Source organism: Myotis daubentonii, chromosome 4 (genome assembly GCF_963259705.1).
Source record: "Myotis daubentonii chromosome 4, mMyoDau2.1, whole genome shotgun sequence".
In the NCBI taxonomy this organism is placed as follows: Eukaryota; Metazoa; Chordata; class Mammalia; order Chiroptera; family Vespertilionidae; genus Myotis; species Myotis daubentonii.
In genome coordinates this window covers 34,990,392-35,010,836 of record NC_081843.1, presented here as the reverse complement: position 1 = coordinate 35,010,836, position 20,445 = coordinate 34,990,392, and the positions used below count along the sequence as shown (strand labels likewise).

The 20,445-nt window shown below is 48.0% G+C and overlaps 1 protein-coding gene across 12 annotated transcripts in view; it reads left to right on the top strand.

The window, feature by feature from the left end:
* Positions 1 to 471: 471 nt before the first annotated feature.
* CUX1 (cut like homeobox 1) overlaps positions 472 to 20,445 on the top strand; it is a 371,745-nt gene continuing 351,771 nt past the window's right edge. For 7 of the 12 annotated variants that reach the window (XM_059693540.1, XM_059693536.1, XM_059693532.1 and 4 more), the window contains exon 1: positions 1,824 to 2,322. In XM_059693540.1, the coding sequence (XP_059549523.1) occupies positions 1,993 to 2,322 (330 nt within the window). In that variant the 5' untranslated portion in view covers positions 1,824 to 1,992. Of the gene's footprint in view, positions 759 to 1,823; positions 2,323 to 20,445 lie in introns of those variants that run through there. The other 5 variants (XM_059693542.1, XM_059693541.1, XM_059693533.1 and 2 more) reach the window with 4 other exon arrangements.

Here is a 20,445-nt window from a genome sequence, read left to right as displayed (position 1 = left end):
GTTTCCCTTAAATCTACTCCCCCCACCATGAAACGCTGTCCCGGGCGGGCTGTCTCTGAGTCGGCCGGGGTGCAGGGAGTGGGTGTGCGGCCAGCGCGCCCCGCACCGGCCAGCCGCCGTGGCGGCGCCGAGTGGGGGCCCGGGCAGGTGGTCGCGGCGGCTCTGCACCCCGCAGGACGGCGAGCGAAAGCGGCGCTGTTTCCGCGATCGCCGTTGCGCGGCCGCACCCCCCCAACCTAAGACACTGAAGGGGCGGCGCTGGGCCAGCAACCGCGACCCCCCACCCACGCCCCAGGTGAGCCCGGCTCGGGGACCCAGCCCGGGCCCGGAGTACCCTTCGCGCTGCCCTCCAGCGCCCCCTCGGGGCGGGGCCGGGCCGGCGCCCGCGCCCGCTGGGGCTGGGGGCCCGGGAGGGGCGGGGGTCGCGGGCCCGGGGCTGGCATGGGGGGAGGGGGCAGGGACCGCACGCGCCAGGCCCGGCGGCGGCCGCCGCGCCCTCGGGCTCCGACTCCGGCTCCGGCTCGGGCTCGCCATGGCTGCGGCGGCGCCGTGAGGAGGAGTCCGCGTCCTCGGTGGAGGCGGCGGCGGCCCGCTCCAGGCCGGGTTTTGGCGCCGCCCGCCTGCTGCCTCCTGGCGGCTCCTGAACTCCAGCCCCCTCTCTATCAGCCTCTCACTCCGTCTCAATATGTCTCAAGATGGCGGCCAATGTGGGATCGATGTTTCAATATTGGAAGCGCTTTGATTTACAGCAGCTGCAGGTCAGGCTTCTCCGCGCTCGGCCTCTCGCCCCGGGGTGGGGGCTGCGGGCGGTCGCGGCCTCCCCCGGGGCCCCGGGCTGCCGGGTCGCCGGGGGGCCGCGGCGGCGGGGAGGAGGGGGTGCCGGGGAAAGCCGGGCCGAGTCGGGGACAAGTCCCTCTCTCTCCCCGGCCCCCATTGATAACTCGCTTGATCAGAAATTGATCCTCTTTGTTCAATTCATCGATCAGCCCAAGATGGCGCCGGGAGCCGCCGCCGCCACCGCTGCCCCCGGGGTCGGCCCCCACCCCGGGCGCCCCCCCGGCCCTGCGCCGCCGCCACTGCCGCTGCCGCCGCGGGACCGGGGAGGGGGCGGCCCCGGCGGTCCGCGGGGTACGCGCGCGAGCGGGGAGCGGGCGGCGGCGGCGGCGCTGCGCCGCGCCGGGAGGGGGCTGCGGCCGGTCGGTGGCGCCTGGCCGCGCGCCCCGCGCCCCCGGCCCGCCGTATTCCTGGGGAAAGTTTGTGGGGAGTTGCTGTGGGGGGTGAAGCGCCTTGCCTCTCCAGGAGGAGCCGCCGCCGCCACTGCCGCCGGCGCGACGGAGCTGGGCTGGTGGCGCTGTGGTGCCGCCGGCTCGGGGGAGGGTCAGAGCGGCCACCGGCGGCGGCGCGGCCCGGCTCCGGCCAGGCGGGCTGGTGGCCGGGCGGGCGGGCGTCCGAGTTCCCCGGCCCGGTCGGCGCGGGCTTCGGCCGCTGCCCCCAGCTGTCAGCGGGCGGGGCCGCGCCGCGGCTCCCGCATTTGGTGTCGGGCTCCTAACGCGGACCCCGGGGTTTGTTTACGTCCGGGCGGGAGCCCCGGGGCCCCCGCAGACCCCGCAGCGCCCCGCTCTTTTGTGTGCCTATCCCAGTGGCGCCGCCGGCTCCTCCGCGGCCGGGACCCGGCCGGGGGCGCTTTGAGGAAACTTGCGAGGGGTGGCGGGGTCGCCCCGCGCGCGGAGCCTCGGTGTTAGGGCGCCCGGGAGCGCTCAGCGGTCGGCTGTGCGGGCGCGTGCGGGGGCTGCAACTTTCTCCAAGCGCAGGCCCCGCGCTGAGTCCCCGCGCGCCGTCTTCCTGGGCGGGGGGCGCCGCCTCCCCGCTGCCTGTCCCGTCCCGGCGGCCCTCGCCGGCGCCCTGGGCTTCCCGCGGCCCCTAGTAACCCTCCCACTCCCCTCTGGCCCTCTCTTCCCGGGCCCTGCCTTCCCAGCTGGGTCCGGGGGTGCGATGGAGCGCGCCCCGGGTCGGCTCCGAAATGCCTTCTCGGGTTGGGTTCTCGAAAGCAGAGCCCCCGGGCGCCCGCCGAACTGTGGCGTGCGGGGCCGTGGTCCGCGCGCCGAGCCCGGGGCGCCGGGTGGTGATCGCGCCGGGGCTCCCCATCCGGCGCCAAGGCTGCCGCCGTGCCCAGGGGGTGCGTTCTTGCGGTCCACCTCCCACCCAGAGGAGCGGCGCGCCCTCGGGGTCCGCCCCGAACCTGCCAGCTCCACGCTCGCCGCGCCTGGACAGCCTCGGGACTCTGCCAGGTGGATGTTGTGCGTAGCGGGAGCCAAGTTGAAGGTGAGCGGCGTGTGGGCCAGAAGCTCCGGGAGCGCTGGGGACCCCCTGCGGCTTAAAAGAGCCCGGGGCGCCCTGGCGCTCCGGGGGTCCCTCAGCGTCCCCGAGGGCCAGCTACTGCTCCCGACTGTAAGGTGTGTGTGAAGGTAAACTTGGCCGAACTTTCCTAACCCGGAGGACTGGTGATTGTGACCTACAATACTTTTAGGAGGAAAGCAAATGAAATCCAGATGCAGGCTTATATGAAATGAAGCAGATTGGATTAAAACATATATAAATGGAGTCTGACAACTTTAATTGTATTTGCTTGTTTTTGCCCTTGCCTACGTAAGAACTTGGTAACGCAGACTCATCGTCGTTATGAAATTTCTTCAAATGTCTCGCTTAACTGGGAAGAAGACTATGTGAAATATGTATTTCCGATAAGATTAAAACTTAAAGGAGTTTGAGTATTTATTGACTAAAATAGATTACTCCAAAGTGTCTATTGTGTAAATTAAATTCCTGAATGTAATGAACACAGCCAAATGGCATTTTTGATAAATTGGTCTACCCTGTTTTAGTAAAAATAGCTCCCTTTTTACCATAATTTAATTCCTGTGCTTACTGTAAAACCCGTTGTGGAGTTTTAAGAGACAAGCCTTAATTTTCTTTCTTTCTTTCTTTTTTTCTTGTCTTCTTGAATGTGACATTCTTTTTTAAGCATCCTGGAAAAACTGTCTGGGCAATGCATTTGGCTTCTAGGGCGTTATTAGATCTTATGAAGTCTTTGAGGTCACCCACTCTCCCCCCCAGTGATTAGCTACTTGTTCAGGATATCATGAGGACACTTCACTGTGTAACTCTAGGATTCGATTGAAAGTTTCCCTGTCAGTTTATGTGAATGAACCATTAGATGTTGATCTTGAATTTAAAAAAGCATCTTTCTCTTTCCTGAGCACCAAATTGGCTTTTGATGGTAGATCTGATTTGGCCTTGGATGATTTCCTATTGCCGCTTCTTCACATGTTTGAAAAACTTCAGTTGACTGACTATGGACTGCCAAAGTTCAGAGTATAAGGCTCAACTGGTTCTTTCTCTGGGCCCTGAAGAGGCCTTTTGAGTTGATATCTAGTTTAGTGTCATCTCTATTCCCACAGACAGTAAGTGACCCAATGAGACTGCAGTTTGAGAAGAGAGAATTCATTAGTTTCAGATTCTTCTCATCTTTCCAGAACCCCTTCCATTGAGATCAGGTTGCCTGCAGAGCCCAGTGTGAGTTGTGGTATTGATACCTGAGGGTGAAGAGGCTGGTCTCAGCTAGACCCAGATCCAGGTTAGAGACTTCAGTGGGTCCCTGCAAGATAAGGCACTTAGTTGTGGCCTCTCCCACAACCAGTGAGCCAGGGCTGTGTTCTTGTCCCTCTGCTCAGTCGATCTTGAAGTTGTCTTGGGACTTAGAGTGAGTGCCCAGGAAGAGAATTTCTGAAGATTGAGCTCTATTTCGTTTCCTTTTTAGTCCCCAAAGCTTGTGGTATGGAAGTTTCAGTGCTCTGGCATTGCTAAGACTAGTTGGACAAGTTTTTATCCTATCCCACACTTGTAAAAACCAGGCCTTTTTTTTTTTTTTTAAAATAAGAAAAACACCACTGTATAAATTTGCCTTTTAAATACATGCTTGAAAAGAGGACACTTTCTAAAACAAGCTCATGTAACTCTGTCTGTTAGCACAACTTTTGGGATGGAGCCTGCCAGTGACTTGCTTTCCTTGGGGGCATTATTCCTATATGGTGACTGATGTTCCTCTTTAAGGAACCTCTAAAAGTAAACTTTAAACATTTACTTCTTTTTTTAAAACAAGAAAGCAATTTCAGTTTTTCTGTAAGTCCATTTTCTGGTTGCTTTTATTTTGTTTTCTCTGTTAAGGAAGTGTATATGTTACCTGTCATCCAGGACTGTTCCCGTAAGAAGTATATTATTTTGATTGAAATATGTGTCCCATCGAGTACCCTTTGTGAAATAATGAGTAAACAAATCAAGGGTTTCCACGCTGCTGCATTCTTTATTTTCTTGGTTCTTTTAATATTGGTGTCTTTGAGCTTGGGTATGGGGAGTGGTCATTATTAGTTGATTAAATATTTTTTTGTGTGTGTGTGAAATTATGTGTATGGGTTTTTTGTTTGTTTTGGTGCAAGTCAGCGAAGGGATGAAGTTATACAACAACTTCTCATACCATTTGGGTCCATAGAGACCCTCTCTCTCACCTGCTTCCCCAATTTTACACATCTCCTTCCAGTAGTTAGTTAGCTACATGAGAAAGTTGGAAAGGGAAAGGGAACAGATTGCCAATTCCCTTAGGAATTATTCTCTCCTAATCCACTGAGCTAACCTTAAAAATGCTGTCTGGTGAACTGATTGCGCTCAAGACCTTTAATGGCTGTTGAAAAAGTCCTCCCCTCAGTTGTGTACAATTAAAACAAACCCACCAGGTTTTATGTGGGAGCTGTGCAGAAATAATAGTTTGTGTTCCTATAAGGACCCCCGCCCCCCCCCCCCCCTGCCCCCCAGGATACCAGCAGCAGTCAACAGTCAAAACTCCTTAAGGCTGTGCTCACAGGCTGTGTTTTAGGAGAGAAAACAGGCTCACAGTAGAAAAAGCCATATTCATTTCAGCTCATTTATGAAGCCCAAGGAACATTCACAGTGAAATGAAGGAAGAATAAATTTGTTCGAGGAAACTGCCCTTTTTTTAAAAAGAGAAAGTCAATATGTGAAAAAATCTTACAGAGCTAGGCCACATTCTTCCTTGTGCTTCCATTATATAGTTCACAGATTTGGCCTCATGTAAATTCACATATTTAAAAGACAAGTGTATCTGATGACTGTAACACTAAAGTTTTTATAGGAGTTATTCTAACATATAGGATCATACATAATTTTAGAGATTATCTTGAAACCTACTTAAAATTAATGTATAGCCCAGCCGGTGTGGCTTAATGGTTGAGCCTGGACCTATGAACCAGGAGGTCAGGGTTGGATTCCCAATCAGGGCATATGTCTGGGTTTTGGGCTCCATCCCCAATAGGGGGGCGGGGGGTGCAGGAGGCAGCCGATAGATGACTCTCATCATTGATGTTTCTATTTCTCCCTCTCCATTCCTCTCTGAAATCAATAAAAAAATATATTTTAAAAACACTAATGTATAACTTTAAAAGTATAATTGCTTTCCCTGTGAAAGATCTGATTTTTACAAGTAATCGTCAAAGATAGACATTCACATATCTTGTCCTGTTGTTTTGTCTGCAGCTCTGCATTATGGCTGCAGCTCTGCATTATGGCTGCAGAGAGATAGTTTTGGTTTCAATTGAAATTCCCCTGCCTCGGATTGTTTAAACCAGACCCTTAATCTTATTTTAACATACTTAAAATGTTCAAAAAAAACCCGGAAGAATTGTTTTGTATAAGTAGCAAGTGAATGTAGTTTAAACACTCAAGCAATTCTGCTATCTAATTGGAAACAGGTGGAATTCTTGGAATCCTGTGTTTAAATGTTATTATAGCAAAGCATAGAGACACTTTTTACTGAAGGCCATTGGTTTTGTTGAAGCTATTTGAAGAGGAGCCTCATGACTTCTCATTTTGCCCACTACTGTTTCCCTGGATGTTGCAGTCATGCTGGGCATTTTAGGAACTGGATACCTGGACACCTGAGAGAGACCTGCATGTGTAGGTCATGGAGCAAAAAGAAACTTTAATGGCATAATTAGACAAGCGGTTTAATATCTGTATTATGTAACTTTTATAGCAAAAGGGTTGTGAATTCATTTGTGATTTCTAATTTAATAAACATTTATTGCCATGAGCATTTGGGTACATTTATTATACCTTGATAATGATTTAGAATTCAGACAAAAACTACTTTCCCTAAAAGTTCTACATTTAGAGATATAAGCTTAAATAGCAGCCTGCCCCGGAAAAAAAAAACCCAAAATGGTTAGGGGGCATTTCAGTAATAAAGGTGGAGCCCTCTGAATTGTATAAGTCATTTTTTCTATTCTAGTTTTCAAGGCCAGCAAATAGCCTTGGTTTTGCTTTATGTTTAAGAACCAAGTTTTGGTTGGTGTTTAGGTATTGGTTTTATTGAAGAGGACGACTAAGACTTGTATTAAGCTCTTGGTTTTGCCACACTTTTGGGTTTGCTGAGCTGTAATCAGTCCTGTTTTTCAGCTGTCTTCTGAGAAAGTTGGTAGAGGAGAGTAGTTTTGGCTGGGCAGGAAATGGCCCCGCAGGAAGTTACTTGGGATTGAGGAGAAACCAGCGGCATTGCCCTCGTTTGTGCCACGCCTGAAACAGCTTTGAAGCACCTGGGTTAATGTACCTGGCCTGTGACTTAAAGATTTTTTAAGAGTGGGTGTGCTATCCTATTTACATAATATGACACAGTTAAAAAAACAATGAGGGTGAATAACTCTTTCTGGAAGACATGTAATTTATTGCAAAACCCATCAAGAATCTTTTCTTGATATGTAAACAACTCTATAATAAAAATAATTCTAATTCTTGCTTTAATTAAATTCCGATAGAATGATGTCAGTGCACACAATACATGTTGTCAGTTTCTTCACTTGCATCTGAAGGCTTTCTTTACTACAGGAGGCCCAGAGCAGAATTTTTGTTTACTAGAGCCTTGGCCATGGACAGCCTGGGAAGTTCCTCAAACATGATTGGTGTGGATTCTTCTTCAGAGGAACACCCCCTCTCCCTCCTCAGAAATACCATCAGACAGGTGACTGGAAAGGCATGAGGTTGGGAGTTCCTCCCAAGAATTTACCTACCACATGGGAGCAACAGGGAAAAATAGCCAGGTATGAGATTCACATAAAATTGACTAGATTCTTCAACAGAGTGACCCTGCACCTTTTTAAAACACAAGAGGACAGGACAGGCCTACTGGGTCTTGTTCATGACCTGGGGGACTTAACTGACAATTGAAATCCTGAATGCTTTTGACTCTGAATTATGAAGTTAATGTCTGAGGAAATTAGCAGAGCTTACTCTGAAGCTTGTTCTTTATTAGCATTACCCTGAGTATATCAGCATGGAGCTGTTTTCTTAAAGACAGTTTTCTATTTGGTTGTGTTAATGTTTTTTTAAGTTATATATGGTTGTTTTGAGTTTGGTTAATGGAAAAACAAATTGACAAATTAGTTCTTAAGTGAATATTGTGAAATTGAGAGAAATAGGATGCCATTAAAATTTTATTTGGGTGTTGACAGCTTTTTGCTAAATGTAAGATGTTCAGATCCTGTCCATCCAGCTGTAAAAAAAACAAAACAAAAAACAACAACAAAAAAAAATCAACTCTAAAGCTTCTTCCCAATTTCCTCCTAAATGCAAGACAGGCTTTCTTACATTGGATCTTTCCCCCTAATTGTTAATATTTTATTTTCTAACATAATTTTATGTGTTAGAGACTGAAAAGAATGTGAATTCATTATAGGAACCTTGGTTCAGTTGTTATTTTGGACTTGTTAGGGTCTTTGGTTTATTGCCACTTTTCTGTTTTTTGGAGAGAAATTGCTATTTAAATAAAAATAATTTGATTAAAGCTAGCAAATGACACCAAAGGTAAATCCCTGTCTTGAAAAGCCTGAAGCTGCAAACGTAAGCAAGGCTGGTGGGCTGTTGGTAAAAGAAGAGCCTCTATAGAACCTCTCTTGGCCTGGATGCTGCCGGCCCCAAGTGCCTGCTGTCACCACTGCCTGCCATTTCTTGCCCCACTTCTGAGCTCCTGCCCTGCCAAAGCCTGTCCCCTCCGTTGTTGTAACTTTTAAAAAAATATTTGTGGAGCTCCATTATTTTGAGATTCTTGGAAGAAAGATACTATGTAAATGAAAAATAAAAATCTTGCTGGAGGGAATTGTACATTTAATTTTTGATTAGATTTGGAAAAAAACTTTCTTTCTTACTCGGAAAATAGGAACAGTCTTTTGCTCCTATCACCATTTTTGCTTCATTCTAAAAGGTGTGGCAGATAATGGTGAAACTGTCCTTTATTTTCTGTTTTTCACCACAGTAGTTGACCTAGAACTTGAATCCATGCAGGTCTGTGTACAGTGAATTATTTGTTTCACATTGTTCTTCTCTGCTCTCACTGAGCATGTAGATAGCAATTGCGCATAGAACATAAACCTTTTAAAGGGAAAAGATTTTGAGTCACCAGCATAACAATTACAACAAAAATTATAAGTAGACTTGCAAATCAAGTCTTCCTCTCCTGTTCACACCGCAAAACTTATAAATTGTACAATTATGAAACAAAACTGAGTGTAGGAGCATTCATGTAAATCAGTATAGAAACATGAATTTATTGGAATTGCTTCATTTTAGCTGTACCTCAACTCTTTGCTTACATAATGCCGCATGCTGTCACATCATTCAGCCAAGTGGAAGATGAGGTCAGGTTTGTAGGCACGAGTGGGACCTAGGAGCCAGGCAGAAGCTCAGGCTATTGCAAGGTGCCTGTCCAGATGACTTAGTCCATCACACGCCTCAGTCACAGGCAAGCACAGAGGATCAGTGAGGTGGCTAGGGCCTGGTGAGCACTTACCTTGGAGAGCAGTGGTACGCAATCAGGACGTTCCATCTGGAGCTGGCCATCCTAGAGGGAATGCTGTCATCTCTCGTCTCCCCCACCCACTTCTCATCCCTGCATTCCAACTTGGCAGCATAGACGTGGCATTGGAAGAGGAAGGATATTGCCAGTTATGGTTGACTGTCATTGTCAGGGGACTAAGAAATGGTTTGCTATGTTTTACATTGCTCTGTATTGGTATATAATTATGCTGTCATTTAAAAATGAGCTGATACTTTAATAAATTGAGTGTGTGTGTGTGAGTGTGTGTGCGCGCGCACGCGCGTATACGATTAGTTTTGGGGGCTGCTTGTATGTGAGAGCCAAATCTTTCTAACATGCAAGAGCTGAGTGTGTAGGCTTTATTTGTTTCAAAATTGTCCATTCAATACAGTTTGCAATCCATTATAGAAGTGGCTGCCAGATTAATCTTCCCAAACCATTGATTTCATCATGTCATTCCTCTCCTTAGACACCCACAGAGGCTCAGTTTAGCACAGAATGGAGAACACATTCCTCAGGCCAGCAGACAGTTCCTGATAGTTGTCTCTACCTTTACCGAAACCTTGCCCCACTTAGGAGGATTCCAGATTCATCCTCCTCCCTGTGCACATCTGAGTATCAAGCCTTATTTCACCCACTCCTTTCCTTCATTTTAAAACCAGTGCTGCTGGAGAGATCCTGTGTGCTAGGCACCTCGATTCAGGGTAGCATGGCAGCCTTCTATGGGCAGAGGTGGATGGAGCAGCTGGGATAATATGGCTGTGTGCTTGGAGCTGTGTGCCTGAGACATTGAAGGGCTGCAGAGGAAGGGTATCAAAATGGGGGATAGGGCTGGGTTGGTGGGTCAAGAAAGTGCCCAGAGGGGAGGGAAAGCTTGAGCTGATTTATATGTACCTGGGGGAAATGTTGGAGTGAGGACCTTCTAGCAGAATAGTTGGTGAGTGGCTGGTGGTCTCTGAGACTTCCCCTCTGAGCTCTGGCTTCCTTCTTGGTTATTTCTTCCCATTTGTACCCCGTACCTTCCAGCCATCCTTAACCACATAAGCTCCTGCTCTCCACCTTATGTTATGCACCTGCTGTTTCACCCTGCCCTTGGTACCCAAAAAGTTCTGCATGAGAACTATGGGCCTTGTTTCAGGGGATAGTCCCATTGTTCTGATTTAGGACTCATTCAGCTAGTTAACTAAGGAATGCAAATAGATTCTTTTTAGGATTATCAGAGGTGGGTAGGTTGTATTAAAATGGCTGTGTTTTGATAGCCACTGATAGGTACACATTGGTAGAACATAGATTTCTTTTAAAAAATGTTTATATGTTTTTATTGATTTTAAAGTGAAAGGAAGTGAGGATGAGAGAGATAGAAACATCGATGAAAAACATCAACATTTATTGGCTGCTTCCTGCACACCCCCTGCTGGGTATCGAGCCTGCAACCTGGGCATGTGCCCTGACTGGGAATTGACCGGATACACAGGTTGATGCTCAACCACTGAGCCACACCGGCCGGGGCTAGATTTCTTTTTGATTCCTTCTTTACAAGGTGACATACACATTGGTTGAAATATACATAATTGTATTTGTGGGTCATAAAACCAAAAATTCACATTTCTAAAACTAGAATTGGGCAGTACAATTCTTTGACAGACTCTGCTCATAGCCTAAATGGGAAGAGACGTCCCCATATTAACAGAGAAAATGTGTATTGGAATGATCAGAACCTACCCGATGCAAGAGGAAGTGAGTAGGCAGGAACATGAAGGCCTGGGTGTCAGCACTAGAGAATTGTCTCGTGTGTACTCAGCCCCCAGAAGCTGCCCGAGGTTCTGGCATGTGTCTGGGCAGAGGCTCTGGGCCAGTTTCAGAGCAGTGGCCTTCATAGCCTGCGTGCTTTCTCTGCTTCTTCATTTACAAAGAAAGTACCTAGGATATTTTTGTAGAGGTGATGTCACTGTCTGGCTGCATGATCATTTGCATGGATTTGGGGAAGTCAGGGCTGCTGGGACTGAGAGAGGGGAGCTGAGATGAGCCGCTGCCCCACCTCCAGCATGGGTGGCGGTGGAGCCTGACATCCATAGGACAGGAAGGAGGAAGAGCCACAGAGGGTGTGCTCCTTGTAGCATATGTGGGATTTGGGGGACTGCTGGGCATTCAGGGGCTGAGCCCTGGGGAAAGGAGAGGTGCAGCTCAGTGGAGAGGTTAGTGTTGAAATCCAGAAGATGAGCTGAAACCGGGTATGAAGCAGGTGATGGATTTATTTGCATTTTGCTTGGTGCTTGAGAGTTTGGCATTGTTTGAGGTGGGGAGGGGACCCCACCTTGATGTCTAACTTTCCCAACCCTGGAGCTAGCACTGCATGATGTTTTAGTAAAAGGAGAAGAGAAGGAAAGCACTGTATATTAGTATTGAACTCCACATATTGTAGCAAGTTTTATGTCTGCTGGTGACAAGACAGATTCTTTTAAAAAAGGGTTTTTTAATGTGTACACTAACAGCTATTATTTCCTGAATATTGACAGCGGTCTGTGTTAGTTTTGGGTCTTGATTTCTTTCCTGTCATGCACACAATAGCCTCAGGAAAGAGATACAATACAGCTGTTGGTGAGAAGCCTGTGAGTAGAAGGTGGATGCCTGGGTCTCCTGTTCTCCAGTCTGCTTTTCCTGCCGACCCTGCCGTTCCCAGGACCAACTCTTTTTTCAACTTTAAAAAAAAATATTTTTATTGATTTCAGAGAGGAAGGGAGAGGGAGAGAGAGATAGAAACATCAATGATGAGAGAGAATCGTTGATTGGCTGCCTCCTGCACGCCCCCTACTGGGGATTGAGCCTGCAACTTGGGCATATGCCCTTGACTGGAATTGAACCTGGGACCGTTCAGTCTGCAGGCCGATGCTCTGTCCACTGAGCCAAACCAGCTAGGGCTTTTCAACTTTTTTTTTTTTTTTTTAATTGATTTTAGAGAGAGAGACAGAGAAAGAGAAACATCGATTTTGTTGTTCCACTTATTTATGCATTCATTCCTTGATTCTTATATGTACTCTTACTGGGGATTGAACCCACAATGCTGGTCTATCTGGATGACTCTCTAACCAACAGAACTATCTGGCCAGGGCCCCAAGACCAACTCTCAGTTGAAATGGTGAGGTCCTTGGGTTGAGGCTGTGGGGGAATTCAGAAGGAGGCCCATGTCCATGGGCCACTGACGATGAGCTTGGCAATGGGTGAGTCACAATTTGAGCAGCTGAAGATGGAAGTAAAGCCTATGAGGTGGATGTGAAGGTCCCTGGTTGACCAGTGGGTGGACATTGTCTGATTGAGGTCTTGCTGGATTTGAGAAATGTTCTAAGGCCTCCCTGCCCTGAGACTTCAGAGTCAGCTCATAGAGCTCCAAAGAGGATTATCTGACAGATTATCCTTCCCCAGGCCATGAGTATTCCCATTAGCAAACTTGATCTGATAGTTGAGGTGCAGTTTGGGTATAAGGCTGAAACAGTCCTCTTTATTATGTCAACTGTTATCCTCCATTCCCCATCTGTGCATACAGCAAATTTGTTGGAAGAGTTTTGGGGAAATGGTAGGCAGGAGAGAGGCCTGATTATGGGACCTGGGAGCTGGCAGAGGAACAGCTGTGCACTGTCCAGCTGACAGTTCTGCTGTGAGCACCAGACTGGGGAACATGAGTCCCAACCAGGACTTTTTTCTGAGACACTGGGCCTGAAGCTGGTGCTGGGGAACAATTTGCTGTTAGATACTATTTGTACTTACCCCTTGGTGGCCAAAATCTCTACTCTCTCAGCACCTGAGAGTCTAGTTAATTTAGCCACTGTAGTGATACTGGATTCAAACGTCTGCACATCACCTAGAAGCACAGGGTTTTGTTCTCTGCCACACATGAAGGCAGAGTTGGGTGAGTTCATAGGAGACTGGCTTTTTTCTAAGGGGTCTGTGGGTGGACATCTGTTCAGAGAGAAGAAGCCTGGTCAGATGACACTCCTTAGATCAGGGGTCCTCAAACTTTTTAAACGGGGCCAGTTCACTGTCCCTCAGACCGTTGGAAGGCCGGACTATAGTTTAAAAAAAAAACAACTATGAACAAATTCCTATGCACACTGCACACATCTTATTTTGAAGTAAAAAAACAAAATGGGAACAAATACAATATTTGTATTTGCAGGTGGCCCACGGGCCGTAGCTTGAGGACCCCTGCCTTAGATCTTAGCTTATGTTCCTCAAGGAATTCTCATGGAAAATTTGAACTTTAGGATTCAGATGATGTTTTTGCATGCCTGATTTTTTTGTGATGATGCAGCTTGTTTTGTAATAAAGTTATAAATGAGAAGAAATTTGTAAAAAGGTGCACTGGTCTGGGAAATAATGCACATCTGAGTGAAGTTGTTTGCAGTTATTTGTTTTTTGAGCAACTCATTTTTTATAAACTGCTGGAGCAGTTTGTTCATTCATTCATTCTTCATTCATTCATTCATCAATCATATCTCCATGGTGCCTGATCACTGTACTGGTTCCTATTTAAGCCTCTGGGGTACCAAGGTGAGTAAGTCCCTGGCCCACTGGTCAGAGAACTGCAGGATACACAGTATCCCAGGCATCAGTTTATAAGGGCTGGGGTGTCTTTGTAGAGAAGGCAGGGCAGGGATGGGGAAAAATGGGCCTGGGCCATCTTGCTCTGTTGACTTAGGTCATCTCTTTTGGGCCAGGCACAGTTCTAGCACAGTGTTCTAATGATCTGAGCAGCAGGAAACCCCTGCCAACAAGGAACTTACATTCTAGCAGGAGAGACAGAAAGTAAATAAGGAACAGGTCAATTACAGAGTGCCAGTGCCCAGGGCCTCTGTGCAAAGCCCCATGGAGTCATTTCTGGTTCTGAATGCCCTGAGAAATAACTGCTTTTTTAAATTAAAGAGAGACAGTTCAGTCCTCAGATTTGTGTTTAGAAAGTCCTCAGAATCCCTGTATGAAAGGCTGATCAGAATGTGGAGGGAGGGATGATAAAGAATGGGTTTGGAAGGTGTGGCACTCACAGTCCAGTAAGTGATGGAGAGGGACGGCCAGGAGAGAAGATGTCAGACCGAGTGCTGGGGGGTCATGGCAAGGGAGGTGCTCTGGCCCTGGCATTTCTGGGAGGACCCCTGGGATCGAAGTGGCTGTGGCAGAGATGGGGCTGGGAGAGTGGTGTTTAGACAGGCCACCTGTGGGGGAGGCCTCAGTGGAGGAAACAGGCTGGGGAAAGCCACTGTGGAAGGGGCAGGGACCACTGAATGAGTGGTCTTCAGGGTCCTTTTGTTGCTGAGTATCCAGCAGGGCAGTGTCACTTGGTGCTGGCCCTTCCAGAGGCAGCCAGTGCACATGGCTGCACAGCTGGGCCCCGCAGGTTTATTAAAAGCAGGTGGGGTGACTGCCCTGTACATGGGCATTGGGTGACTCAGATATGCATGGAGTCAGCCTCGGGTTTCTTTCTCCATCCCTATTTGCTTTTTTTGGTGGTAATCCTTTTTAATTCCCCAATTTCATGATGTAATTTTAACGGACTTAAACTTGAACACTTCAAAATTATGTAATTAATTACCTTGGGCTTCAATTACAACTAATTATAGTGCGATATTTGTGGCAAGTCAGGTGCCTACTGGTGTGTTTGTGTGTGGGGTGGGGGTTGGGGTTCAGGACTGCCACTTTCTGTTCAGCAGCTTGGGGACTACACCTGGGGTCAGGCTGGCTGCCCTGTGGGGTAGCCCAGGAGGTGCCTTCTTGTCCTGCCTCAGCAGGAGCAGCTCCCTGGGGCATGCCAAGATGTGGGGTGAGTGGGAAGTGCAGGGAAGGAAAGAGGGAGGGTGATGGTGTATGTTCCCGAAGGAAGGGTTAGTTGTTTTAGAGTGCAGAGGCTGGAACTCTTTGCAGGTTGGAGAGAAGGTCTCATACTAGGAAAGTGAGTTTGGGGGGGCTGGAGGGAAGCTGAGGGCAGAGTGTGTGATTCTTCTATTTTTCCTGGGGTATGGGAGGGAGGTTGCCTTCAAGTGAAAGTGAAGGCTTCAGGAATGGGAAAGACTTTATGGAGGGAGGAAAAGGTGTGAAGACCACCTTGGGGTGAAAGAGGAAGGTGGAAGCCAGCTTAAAAATATTTCTGTGCTGTATTAATTCCAGGAGATCAGGGCACAGGGCTTCTGGGACCAGAAAACTGAGCCTCAGTCCCCAGGATAGCTTTGTTCCTAGGCTTCCTCTATGCAAATAGTGGTGGTTTTATTTTGTGTGTGTGTGTGGGGGGGGGGGGTCTTGCTAAGAAATCTTCACCCCAATTGACCATTGCCACTCCCGTCTCTCACTGATGGGGGTCACACAGCCCATCTCAGAGTGGGGGTGCTCTGTCCTCAGTAGGCTGCAGTGGTCTGGGCCTCCTGTCCTGCCCCACTTACCCTTGAATAAGGAAGGTAGGCACACCTGCCATCTAACTGTTGCAGGGAAGCTTCTTGGAATGGACTTTAAACCGTGGTGCCCACGTGTAGCTTCAGTGTCCAATATCCTGGTTCTTGAGATACCTGCTATTTATTTGAGAGGCCCAGGGCATCTTTTCGAAAGCTGATCCTTACTTCCCAAACTAGAGGTTTTCTCAATGTTCCATGGGTTTTCCCTGTTGAATGTGCAGAGCAAACTGCTATGGCAAAAGAGCCCCAGCTTTTGAAGCACAAGCTGAGGTAAATGGAGTTAGGGCCATGAAGACGCCTAATAGTCTTACTGATTTTCCATTTTTCAAGGGAGAGTAGGACTTGAAAACATTTGAGTGTAGAATTAGTTTTAAATTGGTGGGGGGTGTGGGGGGGAGTATGATGGTGCAGAGCACTATGGGAAAAAATGTTTCTGTTGAGCATGCTGCTTGTTGTCTTGGTACAAAGAGCTGCCATAATGCTCAATACCTCTGTTCTGTTACTTTCTATTTTTTTACATAAAATTCACCATGTTCACCTTTTTAAAATGTACAATTCATCGGTTGTCAGTAGATTCACAATGTTGTGCAACCAGTTTGTCCTAGAACAGTGATGGCGAACCTATGACACGCGTGTCAGAGGTGACACGCGAGCTCATTTTTTTGGTTGATTTTTCTCTGTTAAATGGCATTTAAATATATAAAATAAATATCAAAAATATAAGTCTTTGTTTTACTATGGTTGCAAATATCAAAAAATTTCTATATGTGACACGGCACCAGAGTTAAGTTAGGGTTTTTCAAAATGCTGACACGCTGAGCTCAAAAGGTTCGCCATCACTGTCCTAAAACATCTCCAGCACCCCAATAAGAAACCTCATACATGTTAGCAGTGACCCCCCCTCTTTCCCTTCTGTCTCTATGAATTTGCCTATTCTGGATACTTCACATAAAAATGGAATCATACAATATGTGGCTTTTTATATGTCTGGCTTCTTTTCACTCAGCATGATGTTTTCCAGGTTCAGCTATGTTGTAGCATGTGTCAGTACTTCATTCCTTTTTATGGCTGAATAATATCCCATGGTAGGTAATGCAGCATTTTGTTTATTCTTTTATAATTTGATGGGTATTATGGGTTGTTTCTGTTTTGGAGCTAGTATGAATAATGCTGCTGTGAGCATCTGTTTTTGTGTGAAGGTATGTTTTCAGTCTTCTTAGGTATGCATTTAGGAGTGGAATTGCTGGGTCATATATAGTAACTTTATGTTTATTTTTTGAGTTTGTTACTTTCTGACCTCCAAGATGCTCATTTTAACATCAGGTGGTGGGTCCATTTTCTTTTCTTTTCTTCCTCTTATTTCCTCCATAGGTTCCTCACATGGTGAGTAGCTCCCCCTTTGGAATGAGTGTTATTTACAATTGGATTTTTGGAAGGCCTCGGAGTAAGAGCGGACACTGTCGGTTGCCCACCCAGGATCTCTCCCTTCCCCACCTTCCTTCCTTGCTAACCAGCAAGGGTCTGGTCCTCTCCCCTGCTGAGGATGAAGCTTGAAGTTTGTTTGAACTAGTTCTGGTATCCTGGTATTCCCTCCTCCCCACCAGGTGTGGTGGGCATTTCACTGTTTTGGCTGTAGAAACAGGGAATGTCTGGTAGAGTTGCTTGTGAGAAAGTGCTGCTTCTTTGGTAAAAGTTGATGAGCCAGGAAAAACTGTCATTTTCTGCCTGTGAACACTCTTGTGCGGGAGGAGGCTGTCCAGGCCTACTACCATCATCTTAGCCATGTAGGGTGGACCCAAGAAAGTGCAACTGCAGAGAATGCAGAGTAAAAATGTAAGGAACCTGGCCCTCAGTCCAGCAGCTGCCCTGCCCCCCAGCTTTCTGTGCCATGGAACAGGACTATCACAATTAAAATCCAGATCATAGAAAGTTCTCTTGACTGCTTTGACTTGGTGTGAATTACAAGTAATGTTTTTGAGATGTACCAGTCCTGGGTGAATGTAGACTTCATAGTGTGAGAAGAATATGAATGCTCTAAGCTCTCTTCTAATAGCAAGCAGAATTCCATTTGCCAAGCCAGATGTCCCTCAATACTTTAGATCTAGCCAATAAAGCACTAAGCAATTAGAATGGTTAATACTCAATACTCAGTTAAGTATAATTAGAAGCTGGTGTAAATTGTGAATGAAATGGCCAGATTCCATAAGTTACAGCAAAATACAAAATCTTATTCAGTTGTATATGTGTGTCTATGTGGGTCTCTAGGTTTAGATAGGTATATCATTCCTTAGTGGAATAGAAATGAGGGGCCGTTATCAACTTAGCTCACTATAATTTTGAAAGCTTAGGAACATCATGCTAGTTGTTTTATCAGGTTAAAGATCAAAATCCTTAAGTCAAATTGTAGAGTTTAACACTCATTTCTACCCTTTGGTCAGGGAAAACCAAATCTCAATTTTCGGCTTGCCTTCAGGGTGTGATTGTCTTGTGTGTATGCACACAGGTGGGTCTCACCCTACATGAGTTGCATTATTCACTCCTCAAGTTCACAGCACATCATAATTCATCTGATTATATTTTTCTCCTTTATGCTCATCTCCATTTCTAGTCCCCTCCTATCCTCAGTCTAATGTGTTTAATGTGCCTTTATATGGGTGTATTCTTATAAAATATGTGGCTTCTTTTGTTTGTGTAATTACTTTTAATTCATAAATATGGTATTGTGCTATAAATCTTTCTTTCCTTCCTTTTCATTCATCACTGTTTTTGAAATCTGTTTACATTACTCCCTATCAATTTCCTTCATCATTCATGATAGCTGCATCGGATTCCATTTTAAGAATCCACTTATCTTAGTCAGCTCGAGCTGCTGTAACAAATACCACAGACTGGGTGGCATAAACAACAGACATTTATTGCTAACTAGAGGCCCAGTGCACGGGTTCATGCACCGGTAGGGTCCCTCGGCCTGGCTGTGGGGATTGGGCCGAAACTGGCTCTCCGACATCCCCCAAGGGGTCCCGGATTGCAAGAGGGTGGTTCTTGGGTGACACACCCCAGAATTGGGCTCCCCTGAGAACCGCAGCTGCCAAGTCACTGCAGCTCAGCAGCTCCTGCATTGAGCATCTGCCCCCCTCCTGGTGGTCAGTGTGTGTCAAGCTATCGGTTGGACGGTTGAACATTCAGATGGTTGCTTAGGCTTTTATATATATACTAGAAGCCCGTTGCAGGAATATTCCTGCAAGAATAGGGCTTCCTCAGGCCAGTCTCGCCGCCAAGCCCTGCTGCCCAGGGCCGCACACGGGGAACCCAGCTGGCGGTGGGGCTTAGGCAGCACTCGGGGGCCAGGATGGCAGCTTGCGCTGGCCCGCCCTGCCTGCAATATGCAAATTAGCCGTCATCTTTGTTGGTGGTTAATTTGCATATCGTGCTGATTAGCCAGTGGGAGGCATAGCGAAGGTACGGTCAATTACCATGTTTGTCTATTATTAGATAGGATATATATATATCCTATCTAATAAAAGAGAAAAATGGTAATTGGCGTACGACGATACCCTTTTCATTGGCTAATCAGGGCTATATGCAAATTAACTGCCAACTAAGATTGGCAGTTAACTGCCAACTAAGATTGACAGTTAACTGCCAACAAGATGGCGGTTAATTTGCATATGTAGGCACAATGCAGGGAGGCGAAAGGGAAAGCAGGAAGAAGCCCCCTGACACTGACAGTGATCGGAAACCCAGGGGGGAGCTAAGAGCTGGGGGGCAGGGCCAAGGCGGCCCTGGGGCCGCCTTGGCCCTGCCCCCCAGCCATGATCGGAGAATCAGGCGCCTTTGCCGCCCTGGCCAGTGATAGCAGGAAGTAGGGGTGGAGCCAGCGATGGGAGCTGGGCACAGTCGAAGCTGGCAGTCCCGGGAGCTAGGGGTCCCTTGCCTGGGCCTAAAGCGGAGCCCACGATCGCAGGGCCGCTGCAGCTGCGGGTCCCCACTGCCCGAGCCGGACGCCTAGGCCAGAGGCGTTAGGCCTGGGCAGGGGCGGAGCCTGCAACCGCGGAGAGCTGGGGGTCCCCTGCCCAGGCCTGACACCTCTGCCAGAGGCCTCAGGCCTGGTCAAGGGGCCGATCCGGTGATTGGTGATCGGAGGGTGATAAGGGTCAACTCCTGGCCGAGGCATCAGGCCTGGGTGGGGGGCGGAGCCGGGGATTGGGGGGATATGATGGTCCCCTTTCCTAGGCCTGAAGCCTGGGTCAGAGGCATCAGGCTTGGGCGGGGGGTGGAGCCAGCGATCAGAGGGAGATGGGGGTCCCCTGCCCAGGCATGATTCCTGGGCCAGAGGCCTCAGGCCTGGGCGGGGGCCAGAGCCAGTGATCAGGGGGAGATGGGGGTCCCCTGTCCAAGCCTGACACCACTGGCGGAGGCGTCAGGCCTGGGCAAGGGGCCGATCCTGCGATTGGAGGGTGATGGGGGTCAACGCCTGAGGGCTCCCAGTATGTGAGAGGGGGCAGGCTGGGCTGAGGGACACTCCCCCCCACCACACACCCCGTGCACGAATTTCGTGCACCGGGCCCCTAGTATATATATATATAGTTCTGGAGGCTAAGAAATCCAAGATAAGCTACCTGCAGACTCTGTTCCTAGCAAGGACCTTTTTCCTAATTTGTAGACTAATCTTTTTGCTGTATCCTCAAATGATGGAGAGGGTATTGAGAGGGAGTGTGGGAGCTCTCCAGGCATCTCTTCTTATAAGAGCACTAATCTCATCATGAGGGGCTCATCCTTATGATCCCATCAAAACCTGAATTCCTTCTAAAGGCCCCACCTCCAAATACCATCATGCTGGAGGTTAGGAATTTAACATGAATTTGAGGGGACACAATTTAGTTCATAGCACCACCTTAGCTCATATATCCATTTCCCTGGGGATGGACTCCCTCAGTGGCCTCTAACATCCCAGTATCTCCCACTTCTTCACTCTCTTGACTGATGTCAGGACTGGATTGTTGAGTTCCAGGATGACATTGTTCTTAATTCACTAAGGACTGCCAGATTGCTTCCTAAGTGTCTGTGTTACTTTACTCT